We start from the raw sequence: 12,026 nt of genomic DNA on the forward strand, positions 1-12,026 counted from the left end.
GGGGTGGGTGGCCCACCACTGGCGGCCCCCCCGATGCTCCAGCGGCACTCAGCGTCGTTGGGGTAGCTCTCAGGGTAACGGGGGCTGGTGATCTCCCCAGACAGCCCCGTGAGCTGCCCGCCACAGGCATCTGCAAGGAGGCACAGATGATAAGGATGGTGGGGGAGCAGTGACAGACAGATGCTCCACCACCAACCTCCCTCCACACTACCTTTCTGGTACGCAGCAGCAAAGCCACGCTTGGCCACGTGGCGGTCGGAGCGGAAGACGACAGCCATGACGTGCCAGGCGGAGGCGAAGGGTGGTGGGGGGCTGCGGCCACAGAAGGTGCCCAGGAGGTTGCCCCGGTCCCGGGCAGCCCCGTTGTAGACCTGGAGGTAGTCGTAGGCGCAGGCGGCGTGGTACTCCAGCTCAAAGTGGCGGAAGGAGAGCAGGACAGAGGAGCCTTCGGCCACCACGATCAGCCACGTGCACTCTGTCTCATAGGGGTACGGCCCCGGGAAGTTGGGGCTGGAGAAATTGCCAGAGGGTGCTGAGAGCACCCCCCCGCATTTGATGCCTGTGGGACACAGAGGTGGATGTGACATCCCTTTTCCAGGGGAAGCCTAAAAGGATGGAGACGGGGTGCACAGCACCAACTCCGTCCCACCACCAGCACTACCGAAACACCAGTGCCCTGCAGAATCCCACTGGGCTCAGCCACCCCTTCTCCCTGGAGGACATGTATCCCCCCATCAACTTTCATCCCTCCAGGTAACCCCTTCCCTTCTCAACTGCCCCCACGCTGCCCTGTGGCACGGCTGCAGCAGGGCTCAGCTGTGCCCATGAGCTTGTCCTGCCGGTGAGGGCACCGCGTCCCCATACATTCCTTGCTGGGAAAAAGAAAGTAGGGAGTGAGTTTTAATCGTTCAGTGGTTCCAGCCTCACCAGTGCCCTGGCTGCCCAGCCCTTCAGCTTTGTGCCTCCTGTGATGATGCTCCCTTCGTGGAACGGTAGTATCGGTGAATTCAAGCTGGGAGAAAAAGGGGTGAAGGGCTCGATGCACTTAACAATGAGCTATGCATGTAGGGATCGATTTTCTAATGAAATCTTTATACTGAGACATGGTTATTATAAAATAAGGTGGCGAGGGGGGGCGACTGCCACCTGCCCCTGGGTCTGATTAGGGTCGGGGTGAAGAGGCTGATAGAGCGGGCACATACATCATGTCTGGGAGGGATGCAGACCCTGTGTAGCCCCTGGGAGACATGTGTGGGTTCCTAAGCAAGGCTGGGCACTCGCTGCCATCAATCTGGGCCAAGTATATTGCAAATCAATAGTCAGCCAGCGCGCATTGCTTTTCATCACACTGGTGTGGTGACCTCCTGGCGAGGGGGGGTCCTGCGGCTGTGTGTGATGTAGTACCATGGCAATTGGGTAAAAGGCACAAGCAGCAAAGCTGGCCAGATCTAAAATTGCCTTGCTAATTACTGGAGATAGGCAATAGAGTAATATGGGGCTGGTACTACAGGAATAATGTTATTGAAAGAAATATCCAAGAGGGGAGCCTGCGGGAGGGGCGAGTAGCCACCGGGCAGGCAGATGGATGGATGAAGGGCTGGGTGCCTTGGGGTGCTCTGGGAAACCCAGGTGGGTGCAGGCAGGGAGGTGAGCAGGCAGCACCAGGCAGTGGGGCGGCCGCTTGCCCCTCAGGAGCACCCACACTGAGGCCTGGATGGGTTTTGATTTCTGACGCAGCCCTTCTGTAAAAAAGGCCCTGCCAGTTTTGGGTAGAGATATTGCTCGCTAGCCAAGTTACTGGGCTGTCCTGGCCCACCATGCCCCCCAAATTAATGTGTTGTCTGCTAACCCCTGCCCTGCATCCCAGGGAAGCATTTTATCCAGGTAAGGTGAGGGGTTTATTACATGCACAGCAACATACACATGCATACATACACTCATAAATATGTATGTGTGTATATATATATATTTATATAGGCATGTGCAACTCCAGAATTTAACAAAGGCTTCAGCAAAGCACATGGACACCACAACAGGACAACCCCTACCTGTGATATTCAGTAAAATAGGCATGAAGCAGAAACTCAAGCGCGCTGCAGTGTCCCATACTTGCTGCCACACACAGCGACTGCAGATCCTGGCTCCTTTCCCCAGGCCAAGCCAGGGGCGCCCTGGTCTGAGTGAGCTGCTCTCCTTGCATGGGCTGAGAGCTGGGACCCACTTGCACCCCAGAGCCACTGCAGCACCCGCAAACTGCCCTCTCCTCCCCGGAGGCCACGGATGCCCATCAGCCCCCGGGTCCCCACTCGGAGCTGGGACCAGGCTCTTACCTCTGCTGGGAGCATCCCCGAGAGCCCCGCACAGCATGGCCAGCGCTGCCAGGCAGCCCGCCCCCACGCACCCCATCCTCCGGCAGGCAAATCCTCCCTCACCGGCACCCAAGCATCCTTTCGGAGCTGTCTATCTGGGAGGAAAAAAATAAATAAAGAGAGAAATAAATAAAAAGCAGGAGCACTGTAGAATTAATAGCAGAATGAATAATTCATTGCTTGTTTGAATTAAGAGCGGCAAGGTAACTTGATCTATTCCTCCCTTCCTTCACTCAGTTTTAATGATCTGGATCAAATGTCCCAAGGATTTACACTATACCAGATACCTTGTCAATACACTATATTTAGAAGCGATATCAATGCTTCAGATATGGTGTATAACAGCAGTAAGTCTGGGCTGACAATATGCCCTTAAGGGGCTATGAAAATAATTTAGTTCGCCAGGCAAGCCAGCGAACCAAAATGGGAATTTCAGACTTACCACGGAAAAGCATCTCAGGAATTAACGTGATTTATACTGCGGCACCCCCTGCACAAAGCCAACCGGTGGTAAAGGCTAGAGAAACAGGGAACAGGATTTAAACGCAGCCACGTCTCCACGTCAGCCGCCAGGTCAGCATCCCTGCAGCGAGTGCCCGGGCTCAGCGGGATGCTCAGCCCAGGAAAGCGGCAGCCACAAACACTAAAGATAGCAAATCCCACCTCCCTCAAGGAAGATTAGAGATGAATTGTGACTCATGGGCAAAAAACATTGATTATTATAGAACCTGCTAAGGCCTTGGAGAGTTCTGTGTTCTTCCATGCTGGCTCACACTCCTTTTCGCTCAGGCTCTTGCATGCACTCAGCTGAAGGTAATCAAGCCTTTGCATTTGGTGGGAAAGATGTGCTCCTAGTGCTGGAGAAACCCCAAACGCAGCAGTGTTTCAGTTCCTTCCCTCCTGTCCGGGAGAGAAAAAGACTTTCCTGCTGCCATGACCCACACCCAGATGAATGCCAGGAAACAAAAACCCATGAGGGCCTCCCGGCGTGAGGGACCTGCGCTAAAAAAGTCACCTTCAAAGCAGCAGGGAAAGAAGCAGCGCGTATCTGTAAATCTCAGGCAGGGAGACAAGTTGCATTTATTAATTAAGCAATGAGGATCGATGCCTGAGACATTTCCTGTGGATTAATGATGGGCTGGGAGGAGCTGATGGCCCGAGGTGCAGCTAAGGACCATTAACGCCAACTGGTCATTAATCCCCAGGAAATGCTCCATGCCAAGGTCGTTAAGTGCCTGTATATATTTATGGGTAATAATAACAACAATAATATTTGTACAGGCTTTCTCCCCACTGCTCGGCCTCACTGGAGCCATGCCGAGGGCTGGTGGAGCACTAGGGCATCCCAGCAGGAGCCCTCTTCCTGAGCCCAGCTGAGGCGGGGGACATCGGGGTGTCTGTCCTGGGGCGTAGGGCACCATGTCACCCCACAAGCACCAGGAGTAAGTGCATGTTCGAACGAGGCAATGGAAGGCAGCCCTCCCTGCCCCGGGGCACAGCACAAAGCTCCTGCTCTGGGGCAGGCTCCGGGAGATGGCTGCGACGCTGGCACATCTCCTGCTGACCTCTCAGGGACGCTGCAGAGCTTAATTAGCTGCTTCCCTACCGAGCTTGGAGAGAAGGCCTGTCCCTGTGCCTTGTACAACACACGCAGGGCCAGCACCCGCAGCAGAGAGGCAGGTGAGGTCTGGCACCACAGCCGTGGTGCAGGGGCCTCTCCTGGGTATTTCCATACCACAGCCCTAGCTCAGCCAGGAGGAGTGCTCAGCCCTCCCTGCCATGATCCCCCAGGCTCAGGGACAACGTGCTCCCCGACTTCTCCCTTGCTGCATGACAGAGGAACATGTTCATCCTCACCGCATCCATCTCCAGCAACACCCACCATCCTCCAGCCCTTCCCCTGCCAGCCTCAGGGCCAAGGCATCTCCCAGCACGGAGCCAGCGTCCGGGACACCAGTACCTACGTGGCTGCTCTTTTCCATCCCTCCAGCTGCGCTCCATGGTCCCACTTCGTGCCGTGCATCAGCGATACCCCCAGGAGATGGGGGGCTGGGGCTGTGCGGCACAGCAGCTGTGCCCCTCTCCCGGGAGACGGCATCCATCAACCGCCGGCATGTTCACCCTCTCCTGACCTGGGGATGGCCATTCCCTGGCTGGGCCCAAGCCCAGGCAACGCTGCTAGCCGGGCGGGGGGAGGCAGGGGGAGGACGAGATGCTGCAGGGAGCAGGCAGAGGAGCCAGGCAGGCCCCTCTGCGTGGAGGCCTGGCCGGAGGTGCTCTGGATCAGCCCAGCATGCTTCGCCTAGAGACACAGTGGGTGATTTCGAGGTGTGCCGTTATCAGGGCTGCCTCTATTCCTCTGTGGGAAAATTTATAAATCATGAGTCAAAAAGGCATTTGATTCATTTAAATAGAAAGGATGTGATCAGGACTGTGAGACTTCAGAGAAGATCAAAGGTTTAAATACAGTGCCCAGGAGAAACAGGAATTATTTAGGCAGGAAATAATGAGATGAAATTAAGAAGGTATTTAGGCTGCACATGAGGAAGAAGAAAGGAAGCACAGCGAAGCTCCTCTCCCCGGCACAGCGCTGCATGGGCGGCAGGAGCTCCCTGGGGGGCAGCCAGAGCACCGGAACATCCTGCTGGCACCCTCTGCCCAGCAGGAGAGACAGGGTGCAAGCCCCAGCCCAGGCCTGGCAGTGGCCATCCACCCCCAAAGGGAGCTCACGCACCTCCAGCTCCACAGAGCCACCAATAACAGACAGCATCGCCACCATTTCCCTATAAAACTGCCACCATGGGGTAGTTCCCAGGCCTCCAGAGGGAAGCAAACCTCTCATCTTCACTCGGTTGGGAAAATCCTGCCCCAGAGCCTTTCCATCCTACCTCCCTGCTTTGCAGGAGCACCAGGCAAGCCTCTGGAAGGGGCTGTCCCCACAGGGGACAGGTTGGGAAGAGGGGACTCGTGTGAGAGCCAGCCAGAGAAATGACAAAAGGCAGGAGGGGGAAGGGAGAAAAGGGCAGAAAATGGAGAACAAAGTGCCCACGGGCAGTTAGAAGGCCCCTTCGAGTTCATACTTCCAAGGACATCATCTCCCCCATGGAGAATGTCTCGCAAAGACCCCTGTCCCCTCCGGCGCGGCAAGCCGGGCTGCCGGTTCCGCAGGCATCACCTCCTCCCGCTCTGCCTGCAGCCTGCCCTTGCAGGATTGCAACCCGCAGCATTCACAGCTTGCTCCGTCTCTCACCACCCTCCCTTTCAGCCACGAACAAAGACGGGTGGCTTCGCAGCAGAACGGCCGGACCAGCTGGGTGAGGTTTAACCATCATGGCCCATATGTGCTGAAATACCCAGACATATTGGGGTTGCGTTTAAAGGAACAGTCCCAGCTTTCACGCAGAAAGTCGTCGCTTTTCTGAAAGCGAGCATGAAGTTTTACCTCAGCTCTTTGCAAAAAGGCTGGGTGGATTTTCAGCAAAATCTGAAAAAGACAGAATATTTAAAGCAAGAGGTATATAAGTAAGGTTTCCAGGGCATGTAATATCCAAGGAAAATATTTTCTCCATTTCCCTAGCTAAGGCCAAAGTAAGGAGAGCGACCAGTGAAAGCAGCTCCTTATTTTATCAGCCCTGTGCTGCGCAGAAGCAGCTCTGCTACACCAATGGCTTATGGTGGCTGAAGCACGGTTTGGATGGGGGTAGAGAGCTTGCCTTGGACCTACCATGGACACCTTGCCCTGGACCTCTCTGCACTAAAAGCCAGAACCCTACTTTGGATTACGAAGATGGCTTTCTTGTCAGCCAGCCCTTGCTCCAATGAAGTTAACGTAAAGGCTGCAGCTACACTGGATTAATTCCAGGCATTTGGTAACTGGAGACAGATCTCACTGATGCGAGGGGAACCTACGCTTCCTCCCAACACGTGACTCAGAGCCATCAGTTCAGCGCACACTGCTTATTTTGAGTAACTCTTAAACTTTGTCTCCTTTGCATAAGGTGTACTATTTGATACAGGTAAAAAATGACACAGGAATGATAATGCAACATCATCTGTCACAGCCTGGGAAACCCCAACACAGGATACACTGGGAATAAATGGAAAAACACAAAGGTGTGCAGAAAGGCTCTACTTCCAGGCGTAGTTAGTAAACACACTGGTCTAAGAAGGTAAAAGGGCAGACAGTGGATAGCTCAGATGAAAGGCAGCAGCATCTTGAACTGAAAGAGGAGGAAGAGGCCAGGGCGCCCAGGTTGGGTGCTGTGCCAGGGCAGCCACAGGGCTGCCATCCCCTGGGGCAGGCCCTTGGCTCTGCCCCCTGCCCTGTGGTGGAGCGCCCCAGCAAAGCCCCATGAAGCCTTCACTCCTCAGGGTGTGTTTTTGTACACTCAGGGTACCCCCTTGGGCACCTGGGAGAGTCCTGTGACAAAAATAAACAGCTGTTCATTTGAAGAGAGGTTCCATTTAATGAACCAGGGCTCTTACACAACACTTAGGGGACACGTAAAGCAAACAACCATCCTCCCCAGCAGACAGCAGCTCCACCCCAGATGCTTTCTCACACAGAGTTTTAGGACTTGCTCTTTCTCGCCCCAGGCAGCATTACAAGGGTTAAGGATCAGGGCAGGCAATGCAGGCTGTGCTGCCTGCCTAAGTCCTCAGTGGGCATCATGTATAATTCCATCCCCACGCATAGCTCCTTCTGTATGTAGTTGGAAAGGCTCTTTTCAGAGGAGAACAGTACCTTTTTTTTCTGTGTTAGCATATAATGGGGCAACTGAGGCACAGAGAAGTTGACGTGACTTGCCTGGCATCACCCAGCAAGACAATGACACAACCAAAATGAACTCCGTGAACTCCAGAGTGCCGGCCCAGTGCTCTGCTCTTCCTTTGGCTGCGCTGTCTCCTCCTCAAGGATTAAATGTCTCCTCTGGACATCTAACAGGGCACAATACCACTGCAGACTAACATGGATTGCAAAGCAAGTCACTGATCTTCATACTACAGCAGAGCTGTGCACTTGGATGCTTTTTAGTACCATTAGGAGATCTCTTAAAATTGCATGTGAAGACTTCCATTAACATTACCATGCTGTTCCCTGAGGCGGGGGTGATCACAGGAGCCACTCTGGAGTGGCACCTGATCCTTGAAACACTCTCAAGAGTGAGAATTATACAGGAGACAAGTATTTGATCCAAAGGCCTATGAAAGTTTATGGGCAAGGAACTCAATCTATGCAGATGACTGAATTTGAGCAATGTCTGCAGAGAAACAACGACATCCAAGTCTCAGCCTAAGATTCCTTAGGTCAGGAATATCCTGCTAAAAGACAAAACAAGAATTTTCTTCAATTCCCGCAGCTTTCAAATATCTACTCATATCGTCATTGAATGCAGAAGAGCCACAGATTAATACAAAGGGCTTTCTTCGACAGGAATTTACTATCATCTTCATCAAGTCTTCACTGAGACGACCAGTGTATGTGTTTTCCTGATAGCTCCAAGGAAGTTTTTCCAGTGAAGTCTCCTGAAAAGACAAAAGGTTTGCAGTGTGCCATGTTAAAAAGGACAACTGATTGCTTATAGCCAAATCTCCCTCTTCCACCCAGAGTACTGCACAGGATGTCTGTCACCCTTGTGACTCCATCTGGGTAGAACTGACCCATCCCGACAGCTATGTTCCTCTTCCAAAGCCCAGATCAAATCTTTCCTGGTCACAAGACCCAACCACTCACTTGAAGCAGACTGAACAAAACCAGAGCGTAACTATTGCCAAGAAACACCGTGGAACCTTCTCTTTTGAGAAACACTTCCCATCGTGCCTTTTCTATTCCCAAGTCTGAAATCCCAAGTCTACTCCTCTCTATTGCCTCTTCCATTCCCAAGTCTCTTTCAGTCCCATTTCCCTTAATCAAAACAAAGAAGCCAGCCCTGCTCCAGACACAGCTCTGATCCCATAGCGTTAGATCCAGTGGGGACTCCCCTACTGCTATTAATTAGAAGCAGAAGGTGCTCAGATGTGGTGGTGACAGGCAGCAGAGCGAAATTCTGAGACAGAAATATACACAAGCCTAAAAGGGAGGATGCATGAGTCAGTGCTGGACTACAACAAACCTGCTAAGGGAAGAGAAGGAAGGGAGAGACACTCATGTGGGGCAGACACTGTTCACAGGGGTCAGGTGGGTTTCTGGCCCTTCACTGATTGAAGACCTCCTCACACTCTTAAGACAGCACTGTCCTGAAAAGGGTATTTAAGCTATGTCACCAGAGACAATTACTGGTTACATTCTTATAAAGTAGCTGAGGGGGTGCCTAAATCACAAGTACTTTTCTCTTATACCCAATCTCAACTTGCTGAAGCCATATGTGGAACATAATGTATGAGGCAGATCCACCATGAGAGATACAAAAAATTATTCATCTGAGAAACTAAAAATGCAATGGGATTCATTCCCTTAGCATAAATAATTCTTTCTATATCCTCCCTGCAATGAATCCTCATTTCTGAGGGAAATAATTTTCAAGTACCAAATCTGTGCAGAACACAGGCAACTTTGGGACCAAATGGAAATGAAAAAGACTGCTTGAAACGTAAGACCACTGAGAGGTATGCCCTCATCCCATGGATTTGGCAGAGAAAGTAATTTTACAGAGGGAGAAACAACTTTAAGAAGTTTAAAAATGGGTCAGCTGGGAAAAATAATTGCTGGGAAGTTGGTGCTAACATACTAGACGAAGAGAGCTCTAGTCATGAGCAATGAATGGAAGATAAGGACAGATTAAGGCACCAGTATTAGGAAAGAAGAAATAGTTTATTTGCGGTTGCTTCCCTGAAATTCTCCAGACTGGTAGCAGCATGTGAATATGCAGCAGATTTAAGAAGAGCAGCTACTGGATCACAAAATACCCTCAATGACTGGGAAAGAATTAAGATCACGCTGACAGAAAAACAGAGGTGGCAGAGGCTCATCCAGCACCCAGAACTCTCACACAAGCATGCTTCATATCCATTTATTTACCTGGCTTAGGACGTAAAATATTCTGATGTTCCAGTATCGAGCCAGATCCTGGAGAAGAGGTTTCAAATAAATTTTGTCAAAGGTACGGAAGCAGCCAACAAGAGTTACAAAGGTTTCATCCTCTTCATCATCTGTTATGGACTGGAGGATGGGAAGCATTGGTGTGAGGCCGGTACCAGATGCCAGCATGAGGAGTTCTCCATGCTATCAACAAAACAGAGAATTTTGAATGAGCTGTGGTGACTGGAAACAGATGTACTGTCAGTTCCTCCTTGCTGCCACACTGGTAAAGGGCCCCTCATATCAGAAGGTCATGAACTGGTAAATGCAAATCTCTGTATTCTTCTGCAAAGGATTACAGATAACACTTTCAGGTTTATATATCAACTCTAACAAAACTTCACTTTACCCAAATATAAACATTTATCCTAACTTTAGCCTTGATTTCAGTTAATTTATATTTCGGTTTCAGTTCTGCAGTACACTCTGCTGACCCAGTGTGTGTTGTTTTCCCACTGGATATGATCCCTGTGTTTATCTTGGATGCTGCAAAGCACAATCCTGAATGTTGTCTGGAGGAAATGGTTTCTTCTCCATCCCGATTCACGTATCTTCCTGGTGCATTATCTCACTTGTCTCAAAATGCTACCAGCAGCACATAGTGCTTCCCGTCTGCAAGGAGGGACATTCACTCTACTCGCGATAGGGATGGTCAGGCAGTAAGGTGCTGTGCGCAGCAGCACAGAAGGTTCCCAGCACTTTCCCCAGCTGCCAGCCAGTGCACCAATGCTGGAACTGGGACTTTAAGCCCCTATTAAGCTCTCAGAGGCTACGTGTGGTCTGTTTTGACTGAGCAATTTCTTATGAATGGATCTGACCTGCCTGAATGAGAGTCCTATTCTACTGGCAGCAAATAGAGATAAAAGAAAATTTTACTGTGGAACTAATATTCGGGACCTGCATTATAATTCCTAAATAATAAACAGTTCTTCTACAGCAAATTGTTTTAAAGATTTCTTAGGTGCTTTGCAAACTGCATGTACATGGATCACCCAAACAGCCCCTGAACGTAGCCACTTCTAGGCATGACTGGCATGTTCTGTCCCAAATGATTATCTGGAAGCTTTTAAGAAGAGAAGGGAACAGTAGCCTAAAACAGCAGGGCCAGTATTTCAAGAAGCAGAACACAATTGCTCTGCATGAAGCTCAGCCACTGGGATTTTACAGTCTTATTTTGGAGGGAGGCGGGGAGGGGAGGGTGGAAACAAGGCTTTGGGATCTTCATGACCAATGTTTCAATTTTGCTCCTCATTTGAAAGGTCAGAATTAAGCAACCGAATTAGTATGTGTGAGAAGCCTTCCCCTGAAACTGGATCTGCCTTTCTTTGCAGCAAGCCTGGTATCAGCAGGTGGGATCAGCATTTGCAGAGTGGCTGGGTGCGGTGACACCTCACTGGAGCTGCTACAGTTCAGGGAATACCCAAGAGAGAAAGCGATCAACACCTTCCCTTCACTCGTGCTCAGTCACAAAACAGCAATGTGGTTCAAACACGGCAAAAACTCACTGCTGGTGCAAAATAAGCTCCCTTTGATAAACACATCAGGAAATTCTAATGCAAGTGATGAACAGAGAGCCTTGCTAATGTCTTCCAGTCTCCCATCCACCTCCCTCTCCTCTTCTTTCTTAAATATTCTGCAGTTCAATAAGGTGTATTTTCTCCAATTGAATGCTAACGCTGTAGCACTGTACAGTAACCCAGGAAGTCCCTAAAATAATAATGAAAACAGTAATCAAATTGATGTCTTCCCTTTAGACTATTAAACAAAGCTAGTTGCCGCAAGCTGAAACATCCTATGTCTCTTAGGGAACTAACCTTATTAGGTCGATATGGGAACCCTCCAAACGGCCCACGCCAAAAGACCATGTCTCCTTTTTTCCATGTTTTTATGTATTGTGACATCAGCCCAGCTTCATAGCACTAATAAAAAACATTGCACAAAAGAAAAGAATAATTATACTCTGTTGGAAAGTTTCCCAGCTTAAAGTCAATTATAAAGTTATCTACATTCAAACAAGAATGGGGCAAAAAAACATTTCATGCGTTTAAAAAGAAAGATCTTTCTATTTGAAAAATAACTCAAAGTTATACCCAAAACAAAGACATTTAAATTAAATCATATTGGATCCATTCCAGCTTGACTATAATGTAAACACAGCCCACTCTCATGCAGTCTGAATTTCCAAAACTGGAAAAAGCTTATCAGAGTTCTTGCTTACAAAGCACACAGAGAAGAGTGTCTTGAATGCAAAGCACAGTCCAAGCCTTCAAGTGTTCTCCAAATCTCAGGGTATGGGGTCTGGAAATGTCCTCTGGGTACTGATAGTTATATAAACACTGCATAGCTCTTGCTTTATTTCAGTCTCTCAGATGCTGTGTTGATACAATTAGTGACCCAAAGTCAGGTTTCTCATTTATAAAACTCTTGTTTTCAGAACAGATCATCTGGATGCAAAGGGATGCCTTCACATTTTCAAAAAAAATGTATAAATTTTTTCTTCACAGAAGAAAAACATTAGCAAAATCTGCCTTACCTTCTACCAGGCACAAACAATATTATTTAGGCTTTTGCCTGCAGGA

General features: G+C 49.7%; 2 protein-coding genes across 8 annotated transcripts in view; both read right to left on the reverse strand.

Moving 5' to 3' along the window:
- Window positions 1-4,725, reverse strand: part of CDCP2 (CUB domain containing protein 2) — an 11,481-nt gene extending 6,756 nt beyond the window's left edge. Inside the window, exons 1-5 of the mRNA XM_035900230.1 lie at window positions 4,330-4,725; window positions 3,098-3,269; window positions 2,331-2,464; window positions 212-559; window positions 1-130 (exon numbers count right to left, since the gene is read on the reverse strand). The exon at window positions 1-130 is cut by the window's left edge and continues 116 nt beyond it. Of these exons, the coding sequence (XP_035756123.1) occupies window positions 1-130; window positions 212-559; window positions 2,331-2,406 (554 nt within the window). The 5' untranslated portion in view covers window positions 2,407-2,464; window positions 3,098-3,269; window positions 4,330-4,725. The remainder of the gene's footprint in view (window positions 131-211; window positions 560-2,330; window positions 2,465-3,097; window positions 3,270-4,329) is intronic.
- A 2,064-nt stretch (window positions 4,726-6,789) lies between these two features.
- The window catches only part of LOC104131491 (NADH-cytochrome b5 reductase-like), a 23,131-nt gene continuing 17,894 nt past the window's right edge, over window positions 6,790-12,026 (reverse strand). For 4 of the 7 annotated variants that reach the window (XM_035900225.1, XM_035900224.1, XM_035900223.1 and 1 more), the window contains 3 exons: window positions 11,262-11,366; window positions 9,388-9,591; window positions 6,790-7,895 (listed from right to left, as the gene is read on the reverse strand). In XM_035900225.1, coding sequence (XP_035756118.1) covers window positions 7,692-7,895; window positions 9,388-9,591; window positions 11,262-11,366 — 513 coding nt within the window. In that variant the 3' untranslated portion in view covers window positions 6,790-7,691. Of the gene's footprint in view, window positions 7,896-8,514; window positions 8,607-9,387; window positions 9,592-10,952; window positions 11,155-11,261; window positions 11,367-12,026 lie in introns of those variants that run through there. The other 3 variants (XM_035900227.1, XM_035900226.1, XM_035900222.1) reach the window with 3 other exon arrangements.

This window comes from Egretta garzetta, unplaced genomic scaffold (genome assembly GCF_000687185.1).
Source record: "Egretta garzetta isolate BGI_Z169 unplaced genomic scaffold, ASM68718v1 scaffold768, whole genome shotgun sequence".
Lineage (NCBI taxonomy): Eukaryota > Metazoa > Chordata > Aves > Pelecaniformes > Ardeidae > Egretta > Egretta garzetta.